General features: G+C 39.4%; 1 protein-coding gene across 2 annotated transcripts in view; it reads right to left on the reverse strand.

Moving 5' to 3' along the window:
* Window positions 1-27,453, reverse strand: part of MAP2K5 (mitogen-activated protein kinase kinase 5) — a 261,252-nt gene that overhangs the window by 106,463 nt on the left and 127,336 nt on the right. For both annotated transcript variants that reach the window (XM_068963925.1, XM_068963924.1), the window contains exons 14-16: window positions 15,179-15,252; window positions 14,166-14,216; window positions 4,050-4,121 (exon numbers count right to left, since the gene is read on the reverse strand). In XM_068963925.1, the coding sequence (XP_068820026.1) occupies window positions 4,050-4,121; window positions 14,166-14,216; window positions 15,179-15,252 (197 nt within the window). The remainder of the gene's footprint in view (window positions 1-4,049; window positions 4,122-14,165; window positions 14,217-15,178; window positions 15,253-27,453) is intronic.

A 27,453-nucleotide genomic window follows, 5' to 3' on the forward strand; every position in this document is an offset into this window, starting at 1 on the left:
GGGCTCTAGGGTGCACAGGCTCAGGAGCTGTGGCACCTGGGCTTAGCTGCTCTGCGGTGTGCGGAATCTTTCCAAACCCAGGGATCGAACCCGTGTCTCCTGCACTGGCAGACGGATTCTTATCCACTGCACCGCCAGGGGAGTTCTCCCCCGTTGTTTCTTACCACCTGGTACTCTAGGGGAACAAACTGATTGACTCAAAACGTTTTGAGGAAGGTATCTACACAAGTAGGTAGACCCTGCATACTTGGACACCTGCTCTCTCCTGAAAGGTTTACAAAGATCCCATCTTAGCGTGTGCAGGGGGATGGGGAAGGGCTCCTCCATCTCGTCCTTCTTTCTCCAAGGGGCAACTCCCTTTAAGACAACCAAGCTCAACTGTCAGCTCCTTTGAGAAACCTGTCTTGCTCTCCCTGGCTGAACTTTTGTGGCTCAGAGTACTTCATTTTCACTAATGACTGTCACACTGCTCTGGGCTTTAAGTGTCTGTCTTCTCTATCACAGGCAGGCCTTCCTCATCTTAGTGTGCTCCACTCGTCAAGGTTCACTACATGGTAAGTACTTAAACAATGATCACTGAATGAATGAAAGTGTCTGCTCTCTACAGTGCATGTCTAGGAAGGGAACCTTGTTTTTAAAGGTGAGGATAAACAGAAGAGAAGCAATTACTCTTTGAAGATGTTAACTATGTTTCAGGACACAATTTTCTACTCAGAATTTTAAAATGATATTGAGATTCATATTTTTCTCTGTTTACAGTGATTCTGAAAAGGACTTACCACATCTATTCCTAGCACACCATGAGGAAAACAAAGAAATCCGTCCTTAAGTGCCTTTGTTGGGCTGACTTCCCAACCCCTTCAGGTAATGTTCTTATCACATCTGCTCCTTGAAAAAAAGAACCTTGGGGTTCCCTTCCTTATTAACTCACACACAGTTTGTCATCTATGGACTCAAAGCCTCGACTCCTATCTCACATCACATATTTTTGTACCCCAAACGAATCTGGTATAAAACACATTGTTGCTGTTTGGTCGCTAAGACATGGCCCAACTGTTTTGTGACCCCATGGACTGCAGCCTGCCAGGTTCCTCTGTCCGTGGGATTTCCCAGGCAAGAATACTGGAGTGGGTGGTCATTTCCTTCTCCAGGGGATCTTCCCAACCCAGGGATTGAACCTGCCTCTTCTGCATTGGCAGGTGGATTCTTTATCACTGAGCCACCTGGGAAACCCATAAAACACACGCCAGGGCCTTACTCTTCTCTCTAAAAACTTAATTCATTACCTGTGTTTGGTCATTTGTTCTCCCTCGCCTATCTGCTGGGTCATAAGCTCCCAGAATACAGAGACTATGACCACATAGTTCCTTTCAAAAGCATTTAGTTAAGTATCCCACACACAGAGGTGCTCACCAACTCTTCGTGATGATCATAATCACACTGCACTTTGCATCCTCTAAGCCCATCTCTTCCTCCTCCTAACATCTGGCTCCTCCGCATCTATTTTAAAACGCAGGGAGCGGTAAAAAAAATGCTTTTCAGCCCTCACTCCTGACCAGTGGTCCTTTTCTACTCCCCACTTTATCGCATGGGCCAAGGCACTCCTTCAGGCCTCCAAGTGTCTCACACTGCTGGCCTCTTTTTCACACAGTTCCTTACACCGTAATCTTATAAATTCAACGAGTCTGTTTTCTTCAGTCTTCTAGAGACTATTTATTAGTTTACCTCCAGGATAAATGAACATGATCAACAAAATCCCAAATACATCAACGGCAATCTCCCTTCCTATACAGTAGAGTCTCTTTTTATTAATCTTTGCATCCTGAGCACTCAGGAAAATGCTGGCAGACATATATTTCAATATGCAACATAAATATGTTCTATTTATTAAGTATCTGTCTACCTACCTATCTTAACTAGTCTCCCTGTTTCCATGATTGTCCCTCTATATTCTGTGCTCCATAGAGCACCCAGCTATCTGTGAAAACATATTTCAGATAATTTAGTCTCAGAGTAACATCTAAAATTCTGACCATGGCTTACAAGGTTGTATATGATGTGGCCCCTAGCTAGCACTCTGCATGTGTTTTTTCCCATTTTTTCCTTGCTAACTCCACTTAAGTAACCCAGGTCTCTCGTATTATTTGCTGTTGCCTGATGGCCCCCTCTTTTCATACCATTCACGTCTCAGCTCAAAGGCTGTTTTATTGGAAAGGGGGACTCCACTTCATTTTTCCCCATAAGACTTACCACCACCTGACAAATTTTATACTCAGTTATCCTTCTGTTTCCTGTCCCAAGCACTCCACCCCCCTCACCAAACGCAACTTCACAAGAATCAAGGATAGAATGTCCTTCATTACTATATCCCCCCTACCTGTCTAGACATAGCAGGAGCTCAATACATGGAATGAAGAAATGAATATGAAAGGAAGGAACGGTGTGCTCTAAATCTTAACTCTGTTAGTTACCCTGTTTGACAGGATTGCTATGCTTCTGCATGTTTTTAACTCACACAATTCTAGAGTTGTTGCAGAAAGTTAAAGAAAGGCAAGAGCAGACTGCTTAGAGTCATAAAATGTTAGTTTGGAAAGGGGCTTAGAGATCATTATTTAACAGAAGAAGAAACTGAGGCCCAAAGTTAAGCACAGGGGCTTGCACAGGGCCACCTAGAAAACCAGGAGCAAAGCTAGAACTGCAACCCAGGTCTTTCATTCCCAGTCTAGGACTCTTATCTTTATACCATGCAGCTTCTCAAATGTTCCACACTATATCTGGTCTTTTATCAAATATACTCAATGACAATGATTTAAAATATACAAAGGGTAATTATATAACAGCTAGAGCTGAGCTCCACAAATCAAAGGTACTAGTTTCCCCTGAAACAGGCTAACTGGACACGCCCTTCAGGATTTTGTTGGGAGATTCAGTTCTGAGCATCTGTCGATGAGCAATGCCAATCTCTCAGCTGTTGCATATATACTGTATTTCCTCTTAGAGCCCCTTTCATGAAGAAGCAGAAAAATATGGTTCAATAAACACTGAATATTTTTGCTTTCTTTCTATAGTGCAGGTGAATTGACTCTGAAGATATCTCCTTAGAAATTCAACTGCATTCATGCATTGCAAAAATCACACAAAAAGCCATTTGACCAAAAAAAAAAAAAAAAAAAAGTGATGGAACTGTGACTGCAACTCTATCCATGATCTTATTTAAGGAGTTCTTTTTACTTTTTTAAAGTGTTCTCTTTTATCTGAATCAATGTGTGTAAGACACATCACTTGAAACACTGGTGGATATCGAGGCGCTGTACTGCTGTAATTCATGCTGAGCCAGATCTCCACCTAATACAAACTCTGTGCATTTCCTTATAGACTACCAATCCCTGTACAGAAGCCCTAGCACAAAGTTCTAGTGGGGGTACATGTAGCTGACTAAAGTAAAGTCCATTCTAAATACTGTAAAGAGTAAATACAGTAAAACTGTGCTACGTACATATACCTATCCTCCTTCAAATCATTTCGTACTCTGTCCTGCAACACGTGATATGATTCTCACTGGAATAAGGTGGCTTTTTTCTTTCTATGCAAACATATAGAAATTATACATCCAAATGAGTAGGGCTGTACTCTTTAATAAGGTAATCACCTCTAGAAGTCATATATGCCTTCCAACAAGGCTGCTATCACACATACTTTTTCTGGAATTTCTAGGTTCTCCACATTTAATGTGCATAAGGATCACACTGGGAACATGTTAATAATGCTAATTCTTAGAGATGTGCATTTAACTGGTCTTTTGATGGGAGTCCAGGAACCTGTATTCTTAAGAAGAACTCCAGCTAAGTTTTATACAGGTGATCTGCAAGAAAAAGCACTTTAGAATAGTCATGTAAGGGTATCAAAATAAAGACTACTGAGTTAACCTCTGTTTACATATACACATAACACACTGGAAGTTTAATTTTTTTTTTTCCAAATCTTCATTTCTCCTAATAGAATATATCGGTACAGATATATATAAGAGCATCTATTTGCAATCAACATACCTCCATGAAAGAGATTCCTAAGCTCCAGACATCAGAATGAATTCCATACTGCTCCCCTGAAATTCTTTCAGGCTGAAAGAAAACAGAAGGGAGCTTGTGAGTTGATATAAGCTACTCCAGGAAACACATATGCTCAAGTGAGCTCAGCTAAGGCAGAGTCACCAATATCTGCACAGCACATTAGGAACAGAAAAACAATTATATATATATGTGTATTATATAGATAATCCATAGAAATTGTATAGGTAATACAGATATATTAGATATAATCTTATAGAATCCTCAAAAAGATCCTGTGAGGGAAACTTTGTTATCTTTAAGATGAAGAAAATGAAGGCTCACATTTGTGAGATATAAGGCAAAGTCCTAAACTAGTAAATGAGCTGAGACTTGAACTCAAACCAAATCCAGTGGTCTTAGCTGTCAAGTGACAAATTACAGGACATTATATAATATTATCACGTATTTGCATTTTGAGAGATGGGTCTGAATCACTAGGAATTCTGCTATTTAAAAATTTTTATTTGTATAATATTAAACTTGTAGGAAATTTTTAAGATTAAGACTAGTACAAAGAAAACCCATAATTCCTTTGCCCAGATTTACCTGCTGCTCAAAATTTTATCCCATTTATCAGGCTTCTTTTTGATATAAACCAGGGAACAGTTTGAAAGGTCCTTTTGGGACTCTTGGTCCTCCATTCAAGATATGTAGAAAATACTTGTTCTAACAATTAGCTGCACACTCTCTAGTTCAACAGGACTAATTCCATAGTGACGAGGCTGCTGCCTAGTTTCTCTACCCCTGCAGGATTTGGCATTCAGTAAGGTACTTCACAGAAGTCTTCTGAACGAACACAGGAGCAAATGAGTAAGAGGAACTGAGGTCTCACTGAGATGGAACGGCTGCTTAAGGTTACAGAGCTAGTAACGGCAGGGCTAGGATCGTGACCCATACCTCTTGGCCCCCAGTGCCATACTCTCTTCTTGGTACCATCCCTGGAATTCTTGGAAGTCACCATAGCCATCATCTTTCGAAAGCCTGCATGAGCCACCCTTAGTAGTAACTGGAGTCAGGGTGAGTCTGGTCCACTGCAGATGGAAGAAATGGGCATTCACCACTCACCAGCAGGGGATACACCAGGGGTATGGAAGCTGTGGGCCACATACTCTCAGGTGAGTTGGCTTAGTTGGGACCCAAACTTTGTAATCTACTTCCCACTCCCACCTACCAGGCTATCTCAGTATATTTACTGTCTTCTCCTGGGGCCATTTTTCATAAAATCACATAAAGCCCTACCCTGAGGTAGCAGGATGGATTGTCTTACTTCCCTTCCTTTATTTATTTAATTTGTAAAATACCTTTCCTACCAAGAATAATTCTTCCCAAGGGCCGAGAGTCATGTGACCATTTTGCCAAGCCGCTAACAGACATGGTCATTCCAATCCCCTCATACTTTTTTTTTTAATATTCTAATTCCCGCTACCATCACTTTTCAAGTTCCACGGTCATATCTGAATGAACTCATTATCCAATTCTAGCGAGATCAATTCATAATAGGAAGCATTCATATGGCATCAGCCAGCCAGTTATAGGAGCAATGCCATCGTCATCATCATCAATGACGACGTCATTACTCCATGCATTTATTGAAGAATTTCCATGTGCCAGGCATTGTTCTAAGTGCTTGTCATGCATATTTCACTTCAGATTCATAAATATCCATACTAGACTGGCACTATTCATCATCCCCATTTAACAGATAAGGCAAATGAGGCACAGAGAGGTTTAATTTGTACCTCCTGGGAAAGGATACTAATAGCTACCACTGAATGACCACCTAGTTTGTCCCAGACACTGGGCTAGATACTCTATATCCTCTACACTTCATATAACCTGACAAATATTGCCCTCATTTTACAGATGTAAAAATTGAGGTTTAGTAAGATTAAATGACTTGCCAAAGTGTAGAGTTATGGATTAAGTACTAAATGTATTATTTAAGTACACAGCCAGGATTCAAACCAGGAACATCTGACTGCAAAACCGAAGTTCTTTGCTGTGTGTCAAACGGCCCCTCTGAACTATAAGTCAGAAGAGCCACACACTAGTCTTGACCTGGTCAGTATTTCTCAAAATACAGCCTTGGACTCATCATCACAGAACAGCCTGAGGTGCTTATTACAAATGAACTTCCAGTATCAGAATCTCTGGAGGTGGCTCTGGGAGACCTTCATTTTAGCAAGTTATTTCTCTGGGTGAATCTTCAGTAGACTCGGCCCCAGTCATTAAACTTGTCTCTGTTTCCTACAGAGGGGACAATCTGCCTTTCTCGTCTCTACTTGGTGCACAGAAAGGGCCCTTCTTAGGGCCCTGTTCAAGGGCCACATTTTTTAGGTGAAAACTTCTTCCACTCCTCAGATTGAATTATGAATCCCTGCTTCTGTACTTTAAAATGCTCTTCATATCTTTCACATTAATTTATTGCACTGAGTTGTAACCATCCAGTTGACAGTCTAAGAGGCAAGGAGGGTTCTTATCTCATATCCAGTACCATGCCTGGCACATAGCAGGCAGCCAGTTCCACAGGTCTGCCCTCAAGAATTCGTACAGTAGTAGGGACTAGAGAAAGGTGTCCAGGCTGCTGAAACTAACGTGGGTACAAGATGAGTCCCAATACATTCTGAATTTATGGAGCCAGGTCTTGAAGGCCTAAGACTGCACAACCCAAATCTGTTCTCACACTTGAAGCCAAGATGGCCTGCTCTGTCCTCTTCCCTCCAAAACAAAACAAAACAAAACAAAGCCAACAGCCAGGTACCACACTACTGAGAGATCTGTGACGAGTATTTTTCAGTTAAAAAGCAGAAGCTAGGTTACTTTCTGATATGATATTTGTCACCAGTACGGAAAGCTTAATAAAAGGAAAAATATGACTCTTGTCTGAAGCACTTCTGCACTGAAGTTTAAGTGTAGAGGGAAAACTCTGGTCTGTTCTTAATGAGAACACTAAGGAGTGGTGATGATTTAAAAGCCAGAGGATCTTAAAAGAGCACTGCTCCAAGATGGCATGCACACTCCACCCCTCCACTTACTGCTGTGACTGGGCATTAACCTAGGACCCAGATTTAGCTAACTCATTCCAGAACTGTCTCTACTTATAACAAAAGACAGGCTTCCCTGGTGGCTCAGATAGTAAAGAATCTGCCTGCAGTGCAGGAGACCTAGATTCAGTCCCCGGGTTGGGAACATCCCCTGGAGAAGGGAATCTCCCACTCCAGTATTCTTGCCTGGAGAATTCCATGGACAGAGGAGCCTGGCATGCTACATACAGTCCATGGGATCGCAAAGAGTGAGACACAACTGAGCGACTTACATTCTCTCATAACACAAGGCCCTAGGGTTTACTTGTCAAAAGCAGGACGATACCTGGTACATCCCATCCCTTACTTCTTCCCATAAAGGAATTTCTACTCAGGGTTAGGCTACTCAGAAAATTAACAAAGTATGCACAAAACTTTAGGTCAGTATGGAATAACTGCAAGGAGATCAAACCAGTCAATCCTAAAGGAAATCAATCCTGAATATTCATTGGAAGGACTGAGGCTGAAGCTGAAGCTCCAATACTTTGGCCACTTGATGCCAAAAGCTGACTCATTAGAAAAGACCCTGAAGTTGGGAAAGAATGAAGGCAGGAGGAGAAGGAAATAACAGAAGACGACTGGATGGCATCACGGACTTAATGGACACAAATTTGAGCAAGCTCTAGGAGATGGTGAAGAACAGGAAAGCCTGGCGTCCTGTAGTCCATGGGGTCGCAAAAAGTTGGACATAACCGAGTGACTGAAAAACAACAACAGTATGTTAAAATATATATATATATATATATTTATCAATATCATAAACAATGGTTTTTGTTTTTTTTTTTTTTAAGCTGGCAAGATCACTATGTGGGTAGTAGAACATTCAGGTTAGACAGGGTCCTGCAGTCACATTGCTCTAACTCAATCTATCTTCCAGTTCGCTAATTCTCTCTCGTCTTCAACATGCTACCAAATAGTGAGTTTTTCATTTTTATCCAGTAGTTTTGTTTGGGACTTTCTTAAATCAACTATGTCACTTCTAAAATTTGTGAACTAAATCTGTTTGCAACCTTTCTTCCTACTGGTTCTTTGCGGGCCTGGTTTTCTTTGCTTTACAGTTTTTGTTCATGAAAAAAAAATTTCACACAGGTTTTCTGAGGCCTGAGGTTGATGTGTCTACTTCAAACAGTATTCTCAACATGAAGCTCCTTTTCTAACTCAGGTCACATATACAAACATCCGGGCTACAAATCTGTGCCAGAGATAATCTGTGGCCACAACTTTTCCCCTTTTTCCTTCCTGTTGCTCTTTCGTTCCCTGGGATGGGGAAGAGCAGCTTTGGTTCTGGTTTGTTTGTTTGCTTTTGTACTTGGTGGGGTAGAGGGCTCTTCAAGCTTCCAGCATAGTATGGGGAAGATCTCCTCTGAGACCCTCTGTCTTAAGGGAGCCCCCTTATCATTCACAGTTGCAACACACACAAATATCCTCAGCAATACAGGAAAATATCCTCAGGAATAAGTAGCTTTGGTACTCTAACATTCTGTTTCCCCCTCTGTTGTAGGTTTCCTTCTGAAAACCATCCCGGGAGTCCCCAGTTGTCTTTTTAGCTCTTCAGTGCATTTGAGATGGTTTTAAAAAGTATTTTAATTAGTATTTTTCAGCAGAAGAGTTGGTCCAAATAACCTAATGTGCTACCACCAGAAACTAGAAGCTGGTGTCCTAGTTAAATCTTGACTATCACTACTTGGCCAGCTCTGAGATTCTGGGCTAAAGTTACTTCACCTTTGGTTTCCTTACCTGTAAAATAAAGACAACATGTATACCTAATGGAGTTGTCTGAAGACTAAATAAATCCATGTAATGTGCTCAATTCAGTACATGTCACATGGGGATGCTTAGTAAGTGCTGGCCTCCTTCCAGTCATCACCACTATCACTACGATCACTGCATGAGCATGGCCAACCAAGCTGGATCATGGAATCTGCACAGGTTATAATCTGGGTAAAGATACTTTCCAAGAATAGGAAGAGTCCAGGTGGAAAAAATGTTCAGAAGATAGGAATAGTTATTTAGACTGACTTTCTGATCCCTCAAAACAAGTATTTGGATAAGATTTCTTAATTTCAAAACTTCAGGAATTCATAGTAATAATGTCAAAATTTTATATTTGATTTTAGAAAATTATAATAAATCACAATGACTCAGTAGTGGGTTAAAGTTTCAGAGACTTCTATCTTTAAAACAAGAGTAAAAGTTCTAGTGATTAGAATTTTCAAGAAATGATTTAGTATAAACCCCCAAAACCTTCTGGATTCCATTCATAATCCTTCTGGAAGAAATCCTGTTAAAATATAGCTGAAAATGTTTCTTGCTTTGGATGAAAATATCCATTAAACCTAATTACCTACCTGCCCCTAAGATGCAATGTGTACTTGAACACACCACTTCATTTCCTAGATCATCGAGAAGGTGGGACCAGATGACTTTTCAAGTCTCCTACAAGGACCACTGTTTAACATGCCCATAAATTGTTATTGTTTATTTGCTTGTTTGTTCTGATGACTTTATAATCTTAGAAAAGCTTCCCTATCTTTGTCCTAATTATCATTTTCTTATACCTAACATTTCAGATTATAGGAGAATAAAGTGAGACTGTTCACACATGCAAGGCTATTTCTTTGATTCATTTTCTTGTCAATATTTGAGCAGTCTAGTGGGTTGTATCTGAGTCATCTGAGGGTCTTCTATACTTTATCACACAAGTAAGATAATACAAAAACTTAAATTGTCTGCTTATAATTAGTGAACAAATCATTTTTGGAATGCAGGTTTCATGAACTGATTCATTCACTTAGCACCGTAGGAACGACTGGATACGGAGAATAAACTAGAATAAACCCTGAATATACTAATCTAGATTTGGAGAGACACATAAATAATTTGGATAGAGTGGGAGGCACAGCAGTTAAGAGTTCAGTCCCTGGAAGATGATTACGTAAGTCTGACTCCTCACTCTGCTACTTATTAGCTGTATGAAATTGGTTAAGTCACTTAGCTTCACTATCCCTCGGTGTTGTCATCTGTAAAAGAACAATATTTATCTACCTCATAGGGTTGATTGTGAGGATTTAAACAGTTCAGTCATCTCACATTCTAGCAAAGTAATGCTCAAAATTCTCCGAACTCGGCTTCAACCGTATGTGAACCAGGAACTTCCAGATGTTCAAGCTGGATTTAGAATAGGCATAGGAACCAGAGATCAACTTGTCAACATCCGCTGGATCATAGAAAAAGCAAGGGAATTCCAGAAAAATACCTACTTCTGCTTCACTGACTATGCTAAAGCCTTTGACTGTGTGGATCACAACAAACTGTGGAAAATTCTTCAACATATGGGAATACCAGACCATCTTGCAACAGTTAGAATCGGACATGGAACAACAGATTGCTTCAAAACTGGGAAAGCAATATATCAAGGCTGTATATTGTCACCCTGTTTGTTTAACATATGTAGAGTACATCATGCAAAATGCTGGGCTGAATGAAGCACAAGCTGGAATCAAGATTGCTGGGAGAAATATCAATAACCTCAGATATGCAGATGACACCACACTTATGGTAGAAAGTGAAGCAGAACTAAAGAGCCTCTTGATGAAGGTGAAAGAGGAGAATGAAAAAGCTGGCTTAAAATTCAACAATCAAAAAATTAAGATCATGGCATCTGGCCCCATCACTTCATGGCAAATAGATGGGCAAACAATGGAATAAGTGGTAGACTTTCTTTTCTTGGGCTCCAAAATCACTGCAGATGGTGACTGCAGCCATGAAATTAAAAGACACTTGCTCCTTGGAAGAAAAATGACCAATCTAGATAGCATATTAAAAAGAAGAGACATTACTTTGCCAACAAAGGTCCATAGAGTCAAACCTATGGATTTTCTAGCAGTCATGTATGGATGTGAGAGTTGGACCATAAAGAAAGCTGAGTGAAAAAGAACTGATGCTTTTGAACTGTGGTCTTGGAGAAGACTCTTGAGAGTCCCTTGGACTGCAAGGAGATCCAACCAGTCAATCCTAAAGGAAATCAGTTCTGAATATTCATTGGAGGGACTGATGCTGAAGCTGAAGCTCCAATACTTTGGCAACCAGATGCGAAGAAATGACTCATTGGAAAAGACCCTGATGCTGGGAAAGACTGAAGGCAGGAGGAGAAAGGGACGCCAGAGGATGAGATGGTTGGATGGCATCACCAACTCGATGGACACACGCTTGAGCAAGCTCTGGGAGTTGGTGATGGACAGGAAAGCCTGGTGCACTGCAGTCCTGGGGTTGCAAAGGGTCGGACATGACTGAGCAACTAAACTGAACTGATATGTAAAGAAAAGGGTGATTAGTGCATGGTTCTAATTAAGTGTTCACTATTACTATCGTTTTTATTATCACTGCACTGAAACAGGTATGAATATAAAGTGAAAGAAACAGATGCAAAATGAGTGCGTTATATTAGATGACCTCTAATTGCAGATGCTCACAATTTACTATTCGTCCTCTACCCTATACTCCCAGCCCCCACTCATGTCACTCCACCCTCTGATTCTGTCTTTGTTCATCCTCCCAAAGAGATCTCTTTTTTAGGTGCCCTTTTCACATACTATTTGAATCATCAAATTCATATATTATATGCCTTCTTATTCTCTAAAGGTATGCATGGTAAAACTGAAGGCTTTATGATGTCACACATGACATGGCCACATATCATGCCATGTTTCCTATGTTGCCAGAATCTTACATGGATTACAGAGTGGTGCCACCATACCTGGCTAACTGCATGAAAGGCGCTCAGTAATTACAGGTTGATTAATTAAAGGTACTCAGTGTCAGAATTAGCTTTTACTGGCATAGGCCAAAGGTTGGCAAACTTTTCTTGCAAAGGGCCAGACAGCTATTTTTCACTTTATGGGCCATATGGTCTCTGCTGCAACTGTCGAAACTATCCCACTCTGCCACTGCAGCGCTGCAGCAGCCACAGACAACACAGAAATACATGGGAGTGGCCCTCTTCCAGTGAAGCTTCTTAAAATTGTTTACTTTGAAATACTTATTAATAAGAAGTGGAAAACCATATTCTGGGAGGTTTTGTACACTCTTCATCCAGTCCCTCAGTTGCTAGCACTCTAATACAGCATCACAACACCTCAGGCAGGGGTTAACATCTGTGTCAGAATAAATGTTACTTCCACCTTCCCCAACTCCCAACCTCTGTTCTCACAGCAGTTAGGTAAGTCATGGTCAACAAGACCCTGTTGAATTGAGCCAAGCATCTGTGTATCACACCCTTTGCTTTCTAGGTAGCTTATACTTTTTACAGCTTGAACTAGAAAGTGGATAACTAGAGTTCCCTTGCCCAAGAAGCAAACCAATTTTAGCTTTGCCAATATGAGCTAATGTTTCATAATTTTAATCTTCACATTTTCAATTAAGAGATGGATGCATCACATACATCCATACACAAAAAGGGAAAAAAAGTCACTTCTTTAATGTGTACCTGGGAAATACAACTGTAACCTGGATTTGTACATTCAAATATACCGCAATTTAATTATTAGAGCTAATGCTACTAAGAACATGATGGAAAGTGGAAAAGTTATTTCATTAATTGTTTGTCTTAAACCAGAGTGTTCCATGTTTTTTCAAAGACTGACATGGCATTTGGCATGGCTTTGTTAATTATAAAGGTGGCTCACCAATCTCAGCTAAGCTGGTAGAGCCAGGAGGGTGATTAAGTTTTATATAAAACAGGTATGGGGACTTCTCTGGTGCTCCAGTGGCTAAGAATCTGCCTTCCAATGCAGGGGATGCAGGTTTGACCCTGGTTGGGGAACTAAGATCCCACATGCCATGGGGAAAACCCATGCATCGCAACTAAGACCTGATGCAGCTAGGTAAATAAATATTAAAAACTAGGTGTGATGACTCAGAGATTAATTTTTTGTCACATTACCCAGAAAAATGAGAAATAATGAATTTTCTTTAAAAACAATGCAAGGCAAAAATTAACTGTTTTGGTATCTCAATTTAAAAAACGCTTTGTATTGTTCTGAGAGTAAGATCCAGAGTTCTATCCATATTAACATCCTTTTAACAAAGTAACATATGAACAAAGAACACTGAGAATAAGATCCAAGGTTCCATACATAGTTCGTTTAACTCATATAAAGACTACTTGGAGTGAAACTGACTACCTGAATAAATATAGAACCCTCATCAAAAAACTACACCTAAGATATAAAAACAAAATGTTGCTCCAAAATACTAAATAAGTTTCCTGCTTGTCGTTTTGCAGCACCCTACTCTTGAAATGAAAGGGGAAACCAATAAATAAAAGTGATTTTATGAACACAGATAACTTCCCTTACTTAAAAGGCAGGCAAAAGAAAAAGGTATACCCACATTGGTATTTGAAATAATTCTATGCTTCTACTTCTTATTCCTAGTAAATTTGTTTCAGAGTAAATTTGTCTATTACCTTTTAATAGACATGAACTCAAATAAACAGAAGATAGACATAATGTTTGACAGTAAAATGTCTGCTAAATCCTTATATTCAGAGGCCCATAAGTAATAATTTAATTTTTAATTAATAATTTAATTTTCATCTGGTGTGGAAGCATGCTTATTCCTGGAAAAAACAGTTGATCTTATTGACTGACATTTTGATATACTTTAAGGTTAATTAAATAAGCAATGAGGCAAAGTAGCTAATGTGCTGTAAGATGTAATTTTTCTATAGGATTGCATTCAAAACAATTTTATATTTGAACCAACCAGTTAAGTCAACAAAGTGAGAGAAGTTGGTAGCTCCTGTATAAACCCTAACATCGTTTAGGAAGACTTAAAAATTGAATCATGACTGGATTGACTTCATAATTTATGATCTGCTAGGCTAAAGCTGTGGATTTAATTCAAGAACTGTACATTACCAAGTACATAAAGATGTTGCTTTTAAATGTTATTTTTGCATAAGTTTACTTACCGCCATATAAGCATTTGTTCCAACATACGTCTTGGCTATAGAATTCACCAGCTATGAGACAAAACAGTCTGTTAGAACAATATAAAGATAATGTGGAAATAAAATGGGCAATTATTCCTCATTTAACCTACAATCATCATTTCTATAAATCAGCTAAAAATTATGTAAAAGGGAACAAATTTATCTACAAAGGCATTAAAAATGATTAAATCTCTTTTCTTTTGAATGTGATTTCCAATTTAAACAAGCACAGCTTTACAGTTTATAGCAGATAACCTTCAACAATTCACTTAAGCAGGATGCTTATCGCTTTAGTACCCCAAACCCGCCTGATATAAAAAGTCAATTTGAAGTAGAATTTGAACACACTCATTTTTTAGTCAGATGGCTCAAGATGTGAATGAAGCCCCATGCGTTACCAGCATGAAGCGAACACTAAATACGCTGGAGGGATAACAGACTTTGACAACTCATAATACAACGATGACCTTCCCTTTGGTCTTCGTGTTTGGCTGGGAGTAAAGGTGGCTGCAATTCAAATCAACATCACAGCACGCTCATGGGTCACTATCACCGGGGTTCTCAGGGGAGGCCCAAAATGGAAATTAATTAAAATTTGTGCTGCACATTGTAATGGCCCTCCACCATTGTTGCTCCCAATATTAATTTTTATTGTGGGCCAGTTGGGCTCCCCAGGCACAGCTCCCACTCTGCCCTCCCTTTTGTCTGGCCAAAACGCTTTCATATCAAAGCTGCATATCAATGAAGTTTGCTATTCGTAAGTAGTAATTACAATATCAGCAGTTTTTACTGTCATTAAACAATGAACAATCATATTCTGATGAAGGCAACTCGCTCAGAGATTAAAAATGAATAACACAATCCCAGCCGACAAGAAGATGCAGAGTTCTGTTTGTCTGGCAGCTAGGTGATTTTTCAATCCAGAGAGAGAATGAAAATAGGAAGTAGATGTTACAGAAACGAGAACAGATCAGGAGGAAAAAGAGACCTACCTGGGTGCTAACTCCAAAATCACACAGCTTGACTTGTCCTCTCGTGTTTACTAGCATATTGGAGGGCTTCACATCTACAAAAGGACCAGAAAAACCCATGTAACTAATTCAATATCCACCGAGCTTGTTCTAAAAAAGGCAGACGCACACCAAACCATATTGCAGAAATGACATCATCTGTTCAACCTAGAATTCTAATCACAAATTTAATGCAAAGCATTTTATCTGGAGGCAAAATGTAAGGTCCTAACTCCCTCACTTCCAACCACTTCTGTTTCTGTAGAAGCAAGAGTTTATTTATTTCATGTGAAAGTCAAATAAAATCTTGGCTTCCAACAACAGTAAACACACCTAACATCCTACTCCAGCTTTCAGAAAAAGTAGATAAGAAAATGTAGCCTTCTTGCAAAAAATTTGTACAAAAAGGCTTAGCTTTGCTCTTAATGTGAAAGTGCTTCTCCCACCTAAAAAGTAAGGCCAAAGGGAAAGCCAGTAAAGAAAAAATCATTCAAAATGTTTGCTGTAACAGGTTATATCTGATTGAAACAATGAAAGTGTGAATGCAGTACTGCTTTTTCCTGGTTTTACATGCAAACCATACTTCAGATAATCCTCAGAAATGGACCTAAAAGATGTATGTACGTGTGTGCATGCGTGCACTTACCAGTCTTTTATTTATCCCTCTCGTCCCTTATATCACTTTGACTGTTTTTAAAGTTAACAAAGGAACTGACATAGCTTTTGCCAAGGCAGTCTGCTAAACAGACACAAAGGGTTTCTGTGAAGCATCATCAGTGATAACAATAAGCCTTTTCAGGAATTCAAGGAGCCAACAAAAACCATCCAAGCAGGATGAGACCACAGCACTTTTGTTGGTACGGGACAGCACCTGCTTCAACATTTCATCTTCAGCAGCAAAAGTCGTTTAGAACAGACAGCTTGCTGTATTCAATAGAATATATGACCATAATTATTCTAAGACAGAACAAAAGACTCAGAATTTCTATGTAACTTCTGAAAAAAACTGTGAGTTAATCTCATGCTGCCCATCCAATCTGCAAAAGGGTACCTGCCAAAAAATATCTTGCTAAGAGTAGGTACTTAGCTCAAACTTCAGGTTCAAACTCAGTAACCAATGATTACTGAACCCTACCTCCCATGTGACAGGCATCTTCTCATGTGTGTGCTCGTTCAGTGTTGCCTGACTGACAACAGAATATACACCCCATGTGTATTCAGGCAGGGACTTTGACTCTTTTACTGACTTCTAGATACTAGTTCCTGAAGAGGGCCAGTCATACAGGAAATGCTTAATAAATATTTGTTGAATAGATGAGAAAAAATTAACGGAAACCATGAACACATAGCATTATTTTGTGAATGATTATGTTTCAGTGGTCAGGGGTTAGCTGTAGACTATGCCTCTGTAGCGTGCCCTTTCAGATAAGACACACTATATACTTCTTGTAGGGGGGCTTTCTCTCTGAAAACAGGTCAGTAGGCCTAGGCGTGTGTAAGCTTTTTTAAACCAACTTGCCTCTCTGCTTCCAGTTTTCCCCAATTTCAACATCAACCTTATACCAACATCATATTAAAATACACTTTCACTGTATAACTTCTCTCCTAAGAAGGAAGTAAAATATTCCCTGACCTCCTCCACCAACCCCAAAGTGAATTCCCTAAGAATAGGGATGTGCTTTCATTTGAAAGCAGTTTGAACTCAGTTCAGTTCAGTTGCTCAGTTGTGTCCGACTCTTCGCGACCCCATGGACTGCAGCACAACAGGCCTCCCTGTCCATCACCATCTCCTGGAGTTTACTCAAACTCATCTCCATTGAGTCAGTGATGCCATCCAACCAGCTCATCCTTTGTCATCCCCTTCTCCTCTCGCCTTCGATCTTTCCCAGCATCAGGGTCTTTTCCAATGAGTCAGCTCTTCACATCAGGTGGCCAAAGTATTGGAGTTTCAGCTTCAACATCAGTCCTTCCAATGAACACTCAGGACTGATCTCCTTTAGGATGGACTGGTTGGATCTCCTTGCAGTCCAAGGGACTCTCAAGAGTCTCCTCCAATACCACAGTTCAAAGGCACCAATTCTTTGGCACTCAGCTTTCTTTATAGCCCAACTCTCACATCCATACATGACTACTGGAAAAACCATACCCTTGACTAGATGGACCTTTGTTGGCAAAGTAATGTCTCTGCTTTATAATATGCTGTCTAGGTTGGTCATAAGTTTTCTCCCAAGCAGTAAGCGTCTTTTAATTTCATGGCTGCAGTCACCATCTGCAGTGATTTTGGAGCCAAAAAAAAAAGTTTGCCACTGTTTCCACTGTTTCTCCATCTATTTGCCATGAAGTGATGGGACCGGATGCCATGATCTTTGTTTTCTGAATGTTGAGTTTTAGGCCAACTTTTTCACTCTCCTCTTTCACTTTCATCAAGAGACTCTTTAGTCCTTCTTCACTTTTTGCCATAAGGGGGGTGTCATCTGCATATCTGAGGTTATTGATATTTCTCCCAGCGATCTTGATCCCAGCTTGTGCTTCCTTCAGCCCGGTGTTTCTCATGATGTGCTCTGCATAGAAGCAGTCTTATATGTGCAGCCTCAGAAGTCTGCACAAAAAATGCACATCACAGACAGCCACACTAGACACTCAATAAATGTTTGCTGAACTGGAAGAAATGTTAAAGCCTGGTCTTATTTTCCAAATTTAATTCTCATTACAGGCCCTCAACTTTAAATATTTTTCTTTTGGACAATCTGCTCTTTTATATACTGATACCCTTAAACTGGGCTTCTCTGATAGCTCAGTTGGTAAAGAATTTACCTGCAATGCAGGAGACCCTGGTTCCTTTCCTGGGTCGGGAAGATCCCCTGGAGAAGGGATAGGTTATGCATTTCAGTATTCTTTGGCTTCCTTGGTGGCTCAGATGGTAAAGAATCTGCCTGCAATGCAGGAGACCTGGGTTCTATCCTTGGGTTGGGAAGATCCCTTGGAGGAGGGCACGGCAACCCACTCCAGTATCCTTGCCCAGAGAATCCCATGGACAGAAGAGCCTGACAGGCTGCAGTCCATGGGATCACAAAAAGTCAGACACGACTGAGCAACTAAGCACAACACAGCACCCTTAAACCACTCTTAAGCCACACATCTAATGGAGACAGGTAATGAACAAATATTTGGAGCTCCTGGAAGAAGGGGCTGCCTGGAAATCACAAGGCATGGTAAGATGAACAAACCCTTAGCTTTAATCAGACACACATTTGACTTAAGTGGACCAACAGAGAGAAAAGAATAAAACAGCAAAATTTCTAGATTATGTTCTGAAAGGCAAGGTGTAAATAAGAACCGGATGGCATTCTCAGCTCTCCAATATCTTTTTTTAACTTATATATATGTCTATTGCCTGATTTTGTACATTTACTTCTCAGAAATAGTTTGTGTATGAAAGCAGTAGGTATACAGCCATCCTAAAACAACTTCTGTATTCCAACTAGACTGGGCTAGCCATTGTCTCAAAAGAAACCAATCTCTAAAACACCACTACCATGCCATCATTCATGCTGTGTCCCAGACCTCAACCTCCCTGGGTTTAGAAATCCTTACTTGATAATTTTTGACTGATTTTTGTCCATCCTTCAACTCAAGTATCCCATCTCCCTGTTAACATATCTACTTGGCGACCAAAATCACTGCTTCCTTTGAATTGCTAAGGCATTTACCCTCTGTACCATTCAGAACTGAGCATGTGACACCTTTTTTTTTTTAACCAGTAATTACTTACTGTATTTACTGTTAAAGGTATCACCAAGTAATAAGTTCACGGGGGAGGAATGTTACACATTTTTGTATTTATCCTGTGTGAGCATAACATTTTGCTCACTAGTTGATGGCTTCCTAAACAATACACTAAATTTGCTAGTATTAAGTGTTCCCCTCCCCAGCAACACTGGACCATAATAGATCCCTTTAAACAAAATCAACGGATTCAGATGAGGAGACAGAAGCCTGACACAGTGGAGACATAAGACTTGGGTTTTAGTCTTTTGGGCCCTGCCAAATGCGACTTTGGACTAGGCATGTGATGTTTTAGTTTTCACCTCTGTAGGGAGATAATAAAAGTTACTGCATCTTAAAAAATTGTGGGGATTAGATGAAATAATGAATGTAAAATAGCTTTTGAACTGTCAAACACTCTATAAAGTATTATTATTATCTACTGGCAATCAACCAAGTCATAAAAAGTGTTGTATTTCTTTATGTTCAGGAATAATTTCTGTTGCTACTGCAGTAAATTCAAGCTGTATTTAGGTAAAATACTAGTTGAAAGAAAGTAGTTTCCAAAGTTCAGTAAGTAGAATGATAAAACCTATTCAATGTTTATGAAGAGGCATATTTGCCAGACTATAGGAAATGGCAACCCACTCCAGTGTTCTTGCCTGGAGAATCCCAGGGACGGGGGAGCCTGGGGGGCTGCCGTCTATGGGATCGCACAGAGTCGGACACGACTGAAGCGACTTAGCAGCATGTACTCATTCCCCGATAAGGCCAAAGAACGGGTCTCCTTACTTTCACACTTGCTCAACAGCCTGTCATGACCAGCACTGCTAAAGTGATTCTTTTAAAGCCTGAATCAGGGGCTTCCCTGGTGGCCCAGTGGTTAAAATGCTGTGCTTCCACTGCAGGGGGTGCAGGTTCAAACCCTGGTTGGGGAACTAAGATCCTGCATGCCACTATGGCAGGGCTGAAAAATAGAAAAAATTAAAAAATACCCCGAGACCTAAGTAAGACCATGTCATTTCTCTGCCTGAAACCTCCAGGGGTCTCCCAACTCAATGCAAAATGCAGCCCTCATGGTTTCTGAAGCCTTCTCTGAGCTGCCCCCCTATTACCTCTGCACTCATCCTTCCTACTCCTCTCCCTGCCTGCTCTGCTTCATCTCACTGGCTGCCTTTTCAGGCATGCTCCTGCTCTGTGGTTCCAGAGCACTGGAATACTTTGCTCCCATATATATATATAAGCAGGCGTGGCCTGAGCCTTTGCTTTTTTTTTTTTCTTTCAGGTTTCTGCTCAAATGTTACCCTTTTAAGAGAAGCCTTCCTCAACCATCCACTATGAAAAGCAATACTTCCAACCTCAGAGATTCATCTTCCCTCTTCCCTATTTCAATGCTCCTTTTAACACTTAGCATCATCAACACCCTAGAGAGGTACATGTAAATCTGTTCTGTCTCAGTCTTCCCTTCTTGAAGGAAAGCTCCGTGAATGCAGAGATGTGATCTGTTATGTTCAATTCTATGTTTAGAAGGGTGCCTGATAACGGATAAGAAATGGTATCTGTTGAACAAATCGTGAATGAATATTTCCACTAAATAAATGGGCAAATATGTGTGCCTGGAGAGGCATGAATTTGGACTGAGATGGAGCTCCACCTTTTCCCATCTGATGGCACATATTTCAGAATAAATGTATTTCACTATCAATGAATATATTTGTGAATGATACTGTTCATTCTGAGAAAACCCATAGGCATTCAAAAATACTCATTCAACAAATATTTACTGATGCCTTAGCAAGTGCCAGATATGACAGTAGGCACTGTGGAGAGAAGCATGAGTAAGATCTGTCTCTACCCTTCAGAAGAGTCATATTAAGGAACTGTTGGTATATATTTTGACCAAAAATAGTGTATATGAGATTTCAGGATAATACCACTGCTTATGTATACTCTAAATGGTATTTGCTTCCTATAATTAAAACAATGAGAATTATGTAACTAGAGGGTTTCCAAGCTTGGCTGTGCATTTAAAAAAGAAATAAAACATTTTTGGTTCCACTTCAGATCTATGTATGTATGCTACATCACTCTGGTTGTGTTTGACTCTTTGTGACCCCACGAACTGTAACCCACCAGGCTCCTCTGTCCATGGGATTTTCCAGGCAAGAATACTGCAGTGGGTTGCCATTTCCTTTTCCAATTTGTGTGTATATGTATGTGTATATACATATGTGTGTTGTCTGTGTGTTTATACCTCAGATCTACTGATTTAGAAATCAATCTGAAACAGTCTGGTCTTCATGTCAGCATTTAGAAAAGTCTACATAACCTGCCGTATTTCCTTCTGATTTAACTGCTGGCAAGTTCAGAATATCTGAAAAGAAATTTTATTGTTTAACTTTCCTTTTAAAATCAATTTTATTCATTAAAAATCAATTTTATTGCAGTCGTTTTGAATATATAGTTTAATGAGTTTGACAAATGTATACCTCCATCTAAGTATACCACAATCAAGATAGGAAACATTTATATCACCCCCCAAAATTCCCTGTGCCCTTTACAGTCACTTCCATCCTGACCTCTGGCAACTGCTGATTGATTTAGGTGATTTTTTTCCTTTTCAATATATATCATAAACCCTGTAATAATTCTGCTTTAAAAAGTCGATGATTAGTGTTTGGATAACACCTCTCTGTCACTAATATTTAAGGAAGTTATCTTGCACACAATATCAACTAGGTCTTACTTTTTTGACCAATCTTACATTTTTGCTATAAATTGTAGTATTTAGACCATTCAAATTTAACGTAATTGGTGATATGGTTGAGTTCAACTCTACTCTCTTACTATTTGTCTCATCTGTTCTTTGTTCCTTTCTTCTTCTGCCTTCTTCTGGATTAGTTTGGCTCTTTTTAGCATTCCACTGATCTCTGCTATTGGCTTCTAAGCCAGAAGTTGGTAAGCTTTTTCTGTAAAGGACTACATTTCAGGTGTTGAGGCCAATACTCAGTTTTGCCAACGTAGGGCAGAAGCAGTCACAGGCAATATGTAAATAAGTGAACATGGCTGTGCTCCAACAATCTTGGTTTACCAAAACAGGTAGTGAGCCGAATTTGACCTGTGGGCTAAAGTTTGCCAGCCCATTGGAAGGTTTGTTTTTTGTTTGAATGTCTGTTCTAGGGATTACAATGTTTCTTTAACATTTCAGAGTCTACTTTCAAATAATATTAGGGTATTTAATTGATAATGTAAGAATATTAGAACAGTTTGTTCCCATTTTTTCCCTCCCATCCTTTGTGATACTATTACTTAACTTTCCTCTACATGTCACAGAGGACATGCCACAATATAGTCTTTATTTTTGCTTTAAATAATCATCTTTTTAAAAAGTTTAAAAGAAAAGGCATTTTATATATCCACAGGTATATCATCCCTGGTACTATTTATTTCTTTGTGTAGACCTAACTATCAATGTGGTATCATTTTCCTTCTGCCTAAATAACTTCCTCTAACATTTTTTATAATGATCATCTATTGGTAATGGATTCTCTCTTCTTTGTTCGCCTTAAAAAGCCTTTATTTAACTGTTATTTTGGAAGAATATATTTACTGGACTTAGAATTCTGGATTTAAAGGATTTTCATTTCTTCAATATGTTAATGATGTGTTTCCATTGTCTTCTGGCTTGCATAGCTTCTGAAAAGAAGTTTGCTGTCATTCCCATTTTCTGTTCCAATCTTTAATGTATTACTTTTACTCTGAATATTTTAAAGATTAAAAAAAAAACCCACTGGCTTTGAAGTTTTTATTTTGATATACTTTGGTATGGTCTTGTATATGTCCTGGTTAAGTTTGCTAGGCTTCTCAGATCTCTGGATTTATGGGTTTCATCAAATTTGGGAAGTTTGGGAAGCATTATTTCTTCAAATTATTTTTTGCTCCCTTTTCTTTCTCCTTTCCTTCTGAGACTTCACTTACACATATATCCTAGACTTTGTGATACTGTCTCAAAGGTCACTGAGTTGGTGCTCATTTTTTAAAAGTCTTTTTTTTTTCTTTGCAGTAATTTTAGATAATTTCTATGTTTCCAACATTGAGATTGCAAATTGTTTCTTCTGCAATTTCTAACCTATTGTTAATTACACCAAGTGAAATTTTCTTCAGGTGTTTTATTTTTCATATCTAGAAGTTCCCTTCGATTTTGTCTCCCACTTCTCTCCTCATAATGCTCATGTTTTCCTTGAAATCCTTGAGTATATTTATTAATATAATAACTGTTCTAAAGTCCTTGTCTGCTAATGGGAGAGTCCCATTTCTTTTTTTTTTTTCAACAGAAAGAATTTAATATAGGAAATTTGCTACAAAATGAAACTAGGGTAGTAATTTTAGGAAGCAGCTATTGTGTCCTCAGAGAGATTTCTGCTTCTATGTCAAAGGGATTTCCTAGGAAAGAATACTGGATTGGGTTGCCATTTTCTTCTCCAGGGGATCTTCCTGACCCAGGGATCGAACCCTGCATAGACCCAGGGTCTCCTGCATTGTGGGTAGATTTTTTTTTTTTTTACCATTTTGCCACCAGGGAGGTACAAGAACTCAGAAGAGAAGCTCTAAAGAGTCAGTGTTCAGACCTCTGAGAAGAGGTCACTGCCCAGTTGCAGGTCATATTTGTGAGGGAGCATATGGGGTTGGTTCTCCACGTGCTAAAAGAACCTAGGTGCTTGGGTCAGGACCCAATGCTGAGGTGATGCTGCGAGAGGTGCAGAAACCACTGGCTGTGATTCCCACCTCAGTCTCCCTCTACTGCCCCCTACTGGCAGCACCTAACAAAGGTCCACCAGTCCAAAGGTACTCCAAAATGTGATTTGGAGAGACCCAGCCTCTGCATGGCACCCCACTCCAGTACTTTTGCCTGGAAAATCCCATGGACGGAGAAGCCTGGAAGGCTGCAGTCCACAGGGTCGCTAGGAGTTGGACACAACTAAGCAACTTCACTTTCACTTTTCACTTTCATGCATTGGAGAAGGAAATGGCAACCCACTCCAGTGTTCTTGCCTAGAGAATCCCAGGGATGGGGGAGCCTGGTGGGCTGCCGTCTGTAGGGTTGCACAGAGTTGGACATGGCTGAAGTGACTTAGCAGCAGCAGCAGCAGCCTCTGCATCACAGATGAGTGTATGGAAAGAAGTGGATGGGGGTTGAATTACTGCAGATAAACAACTAGCAAGTCATTTACACAGTAGATTTGGACTCTGCACGCAAAGCAGGCTCCAAGCTTTGATATTTGGATGTCTGTCTAGTATCCTCCTTCTAGATTTGATTGGCTTTTTCTTCCTTAGTAATTTATTTTTTTGCCTATTTTTAAAATTTAAGTAAAAAATTTCTTTTCTACAATGTTGTGTTGATTTCTGCCATGAAGTGAAATGAAGTGAAGTGAAGTCGCTCAGTCGTGTCTGACTCTTTGCAACTCCCTGGACTGTAGCCTACCAGGCTCCTCAATCTACAGAATTCTCCAGGCAGGAATACTGGAGTGGATTGCCATTTCCTTCTCCAGGGGATCTTACTGACCCAGGGATTGAACCTGATCTCCTGTATTACAGGCAGACGTTTTACCATCTGAGCCACTGCAAATCAGTCATAATTATACATACATTCCTCCCCTCATAGCCTCCCTCCCCTCTCCCTCATTCCACCCCTCCAGGTCATCACAGAGCACCAGACTGGGTTCCCTGTGCTACACAGCAGCTTCACACCAGCTATGCATCTTACACCTGATAATGTATACACAATGACGCTACTTTCCCCATTTATCCCACTCTCTCCTTCCCCTACTTCTTCCACAAGTCCATTCTCTCTATATCTCTGTCTCCAGTCCTTTCCTGCAAATAGGTTCATCAATCCCATTTTTCTAGATTCCATAAATTAATATATGTATTAACATACTATATTTGTTTTTCTTTTTCTGACATTTCACTCTGTATAACTCTGGCTCTAGGTTCGTCCACCTCATTAGCGTCTCATTTCTATTGATTGATTATTTTTCTAGTTATGGTCTTTCATTCACTATCAGAAGAAAAAAATTTTTTTTCATGTACTGATTTTTATTTAGATGCCAGATATTTGCATTATGTTGTTGAGTGATTTTATTGTAATCCATTAAAGAGTGTGAAACTTGATACTGGCCGGTAGTTAACTTACTTGCAGAGAACCAGTGTAGGAGACCTGGGTTTGATCTCTGGATCAAGAAGATCCCCTGGAGAAGGAAATGGCAGCCCACTCAAGTATTCTTGCCTAGAGAATTCCATGGACAGAGAAGCCTGGTGAGCTACAGTCCATGGGCTGCAAAGAGTCAGACATGACTGAGTGACTTTCACTTTTCACCTCAAATTGTTAAACAGAACTGCATCATAACTACTGATAATATACACAGGCTGATGACTGCTGCAGCTTCAGTATCTGTCACATCCTCATTAAAAAGCCCACCTTACTGCGAAATCCCACTGAAGGAGCAGGAAAATATCGTGACAGGAGACACATGTGATGGGATCATTGTCAGTTCTTCTGTGAACAGCACTAGTCTTTCTGGAAGCAGCCTGCCTTCAGGTAGAACTCATAGAATGAAATTTGCATCTGATCTAATGTATCGGATGATTCACATCTTGACTTTCTAGGGTTAGAGTCATTGTCATTACTGATTCTAGAGAGCAGTAGCTTCCAGTATATATAGTGTATGTTTCTCCCATTTATTGTGTTTATTTGTTGATTCATTGAGCACCATTTCTTTGACAGGCGCTGCTAAGCACACAGTCTCAGTTAATTTTTATAAAAAATTTTGTCAATATAGGAAGATCAGATATCACCTTTAATCTTATATATCATACACACACACACGCATACTCACTCTGTCATACACATGTGCCCACGTGGGCAAATATACACACTTTCTGTGTCACCTCTGCTTTTTCTGAGAGGATCTGGTCAACAGGAATCTACACTGACTCCTATACAGCCTTATCTGTACAAAACAACTACGATTCTTCTAAAGTGAAAGAGGATAGGAAATACCTGATATCACAAATGCATAACCTTATGTTGAACCTTCATTTCACTTTATCCGACATAATGTTGACTTCGTGGCCAACACAAAGCAAACCTTAAATTAGGAAACACTAGAACGTGTTATTTTATGTATAATGCAAAGGAATTAGAGTTAATTTGGTTTTTCACTAAAGGTTTATGGTTTACATTAGATGCAGCTTGTTATTTTTTAGTGGTATGAAAAGGACCTGCATATAATTTCAGATTCTACACATCTCATTTGTATTTTCTTTTAGAAAATGTCTCAGTTAAAATCAATGCTCTACTATTCATTTAAGCTCCTTTGCCTTCAATAAAACTAATTGATAAACCCTAATAATTAATGGCCTGATTAAACCAAAATGACTTACATCTGCCCTGATGATTGCCATTTATAATCAGTCACTTTAAAGACTCATCTTTTTTGTGCTTTGCTTACAGAAGAAAGGCTATGATGCTTTTAAGCGAGCTGAATGAAAAGCTGTATGCTCTCAGTTGTTTGTTTTCCATAACATGAAATTGCATTAAAATAAGCATAGTTACACCTGTCTTCTTAAAAGTAATGTTGCTGGCCTAATCTGTTGTGCTCTTGTTTATGGCTTGGAATGAAGTTGAAAACAAGCCAAAACAACAACAAAAATTATTTTAGTATTCCTGGACGTATTCTTGAGAATTACAGAATTTGCATGTTTTAAGTGAAAACATGGAAGAGATAAATTCATTGACTATATACTAGGTTTGTTGATGACTCAGATATAAGGTGGATTATTTTACTCAGATAAAGTGAAACTTAAATCAGAGGATTTAGTTAGCCTAAACCTGAATTTATGTGATAGAGTTTGAAGCAAATTCCAACATAAAAAGATTCCATTTGCTTCAAATTCCATCATATGAATTCAGATTTAGGCTAACTAAATAAATTCTTAGTTATTATAGCTTATTTATTTCAAAAAAGGATTTGAGGGTGCATGTGTATGACAGAGTGAATACGTATGTGTGAGTATATGATATATAAGATTAAAGGTGTATCTGATCTTCCTATATTGACAAAAGTTGTTATAAAAATTAACTGACACTGTGTGCTTAGCAGTGCCTATCAAAGAACTGGTGCTCAATGAATCATCGAATAAACACAATAAATGGGAGAAACATACACTATATATACTGGAAGCTACTGCTCTGTAGAATCAGTAATGACAATGACTCTTACCCTAGAAAGTCAAGATGTGAATCATCTGATATATTAAATCAGATGCAAATTCATTATATGAATTCTACCAGCTTTGTAAGATTTCACCCTACAAAAGCAGAGGCTGATACTTGGCCAAAAACTGAAGGAGACTTCCATGTAACTTCCTGAGCTCTTTCTCTGCACGGTTCCTTCCTCTCCAGGACTCTGCTCTATAAATTTCAGCCATGT

The sequence above is a fragment of the Capricornis sumatraensis genome, chromosome 2 (assembly GCF_032405125.1).
Source record: "Capricornis sumatraensis isolate serow.1 chromosome 2, serow.2, whole genome shotgun sequence".
Lineage (NCBI taxonomy): Eukaryota > Metazoa > Chordata > Mammalia > Artiodactyla > Bovidae > Capricornis > Capricornis sumatraensis.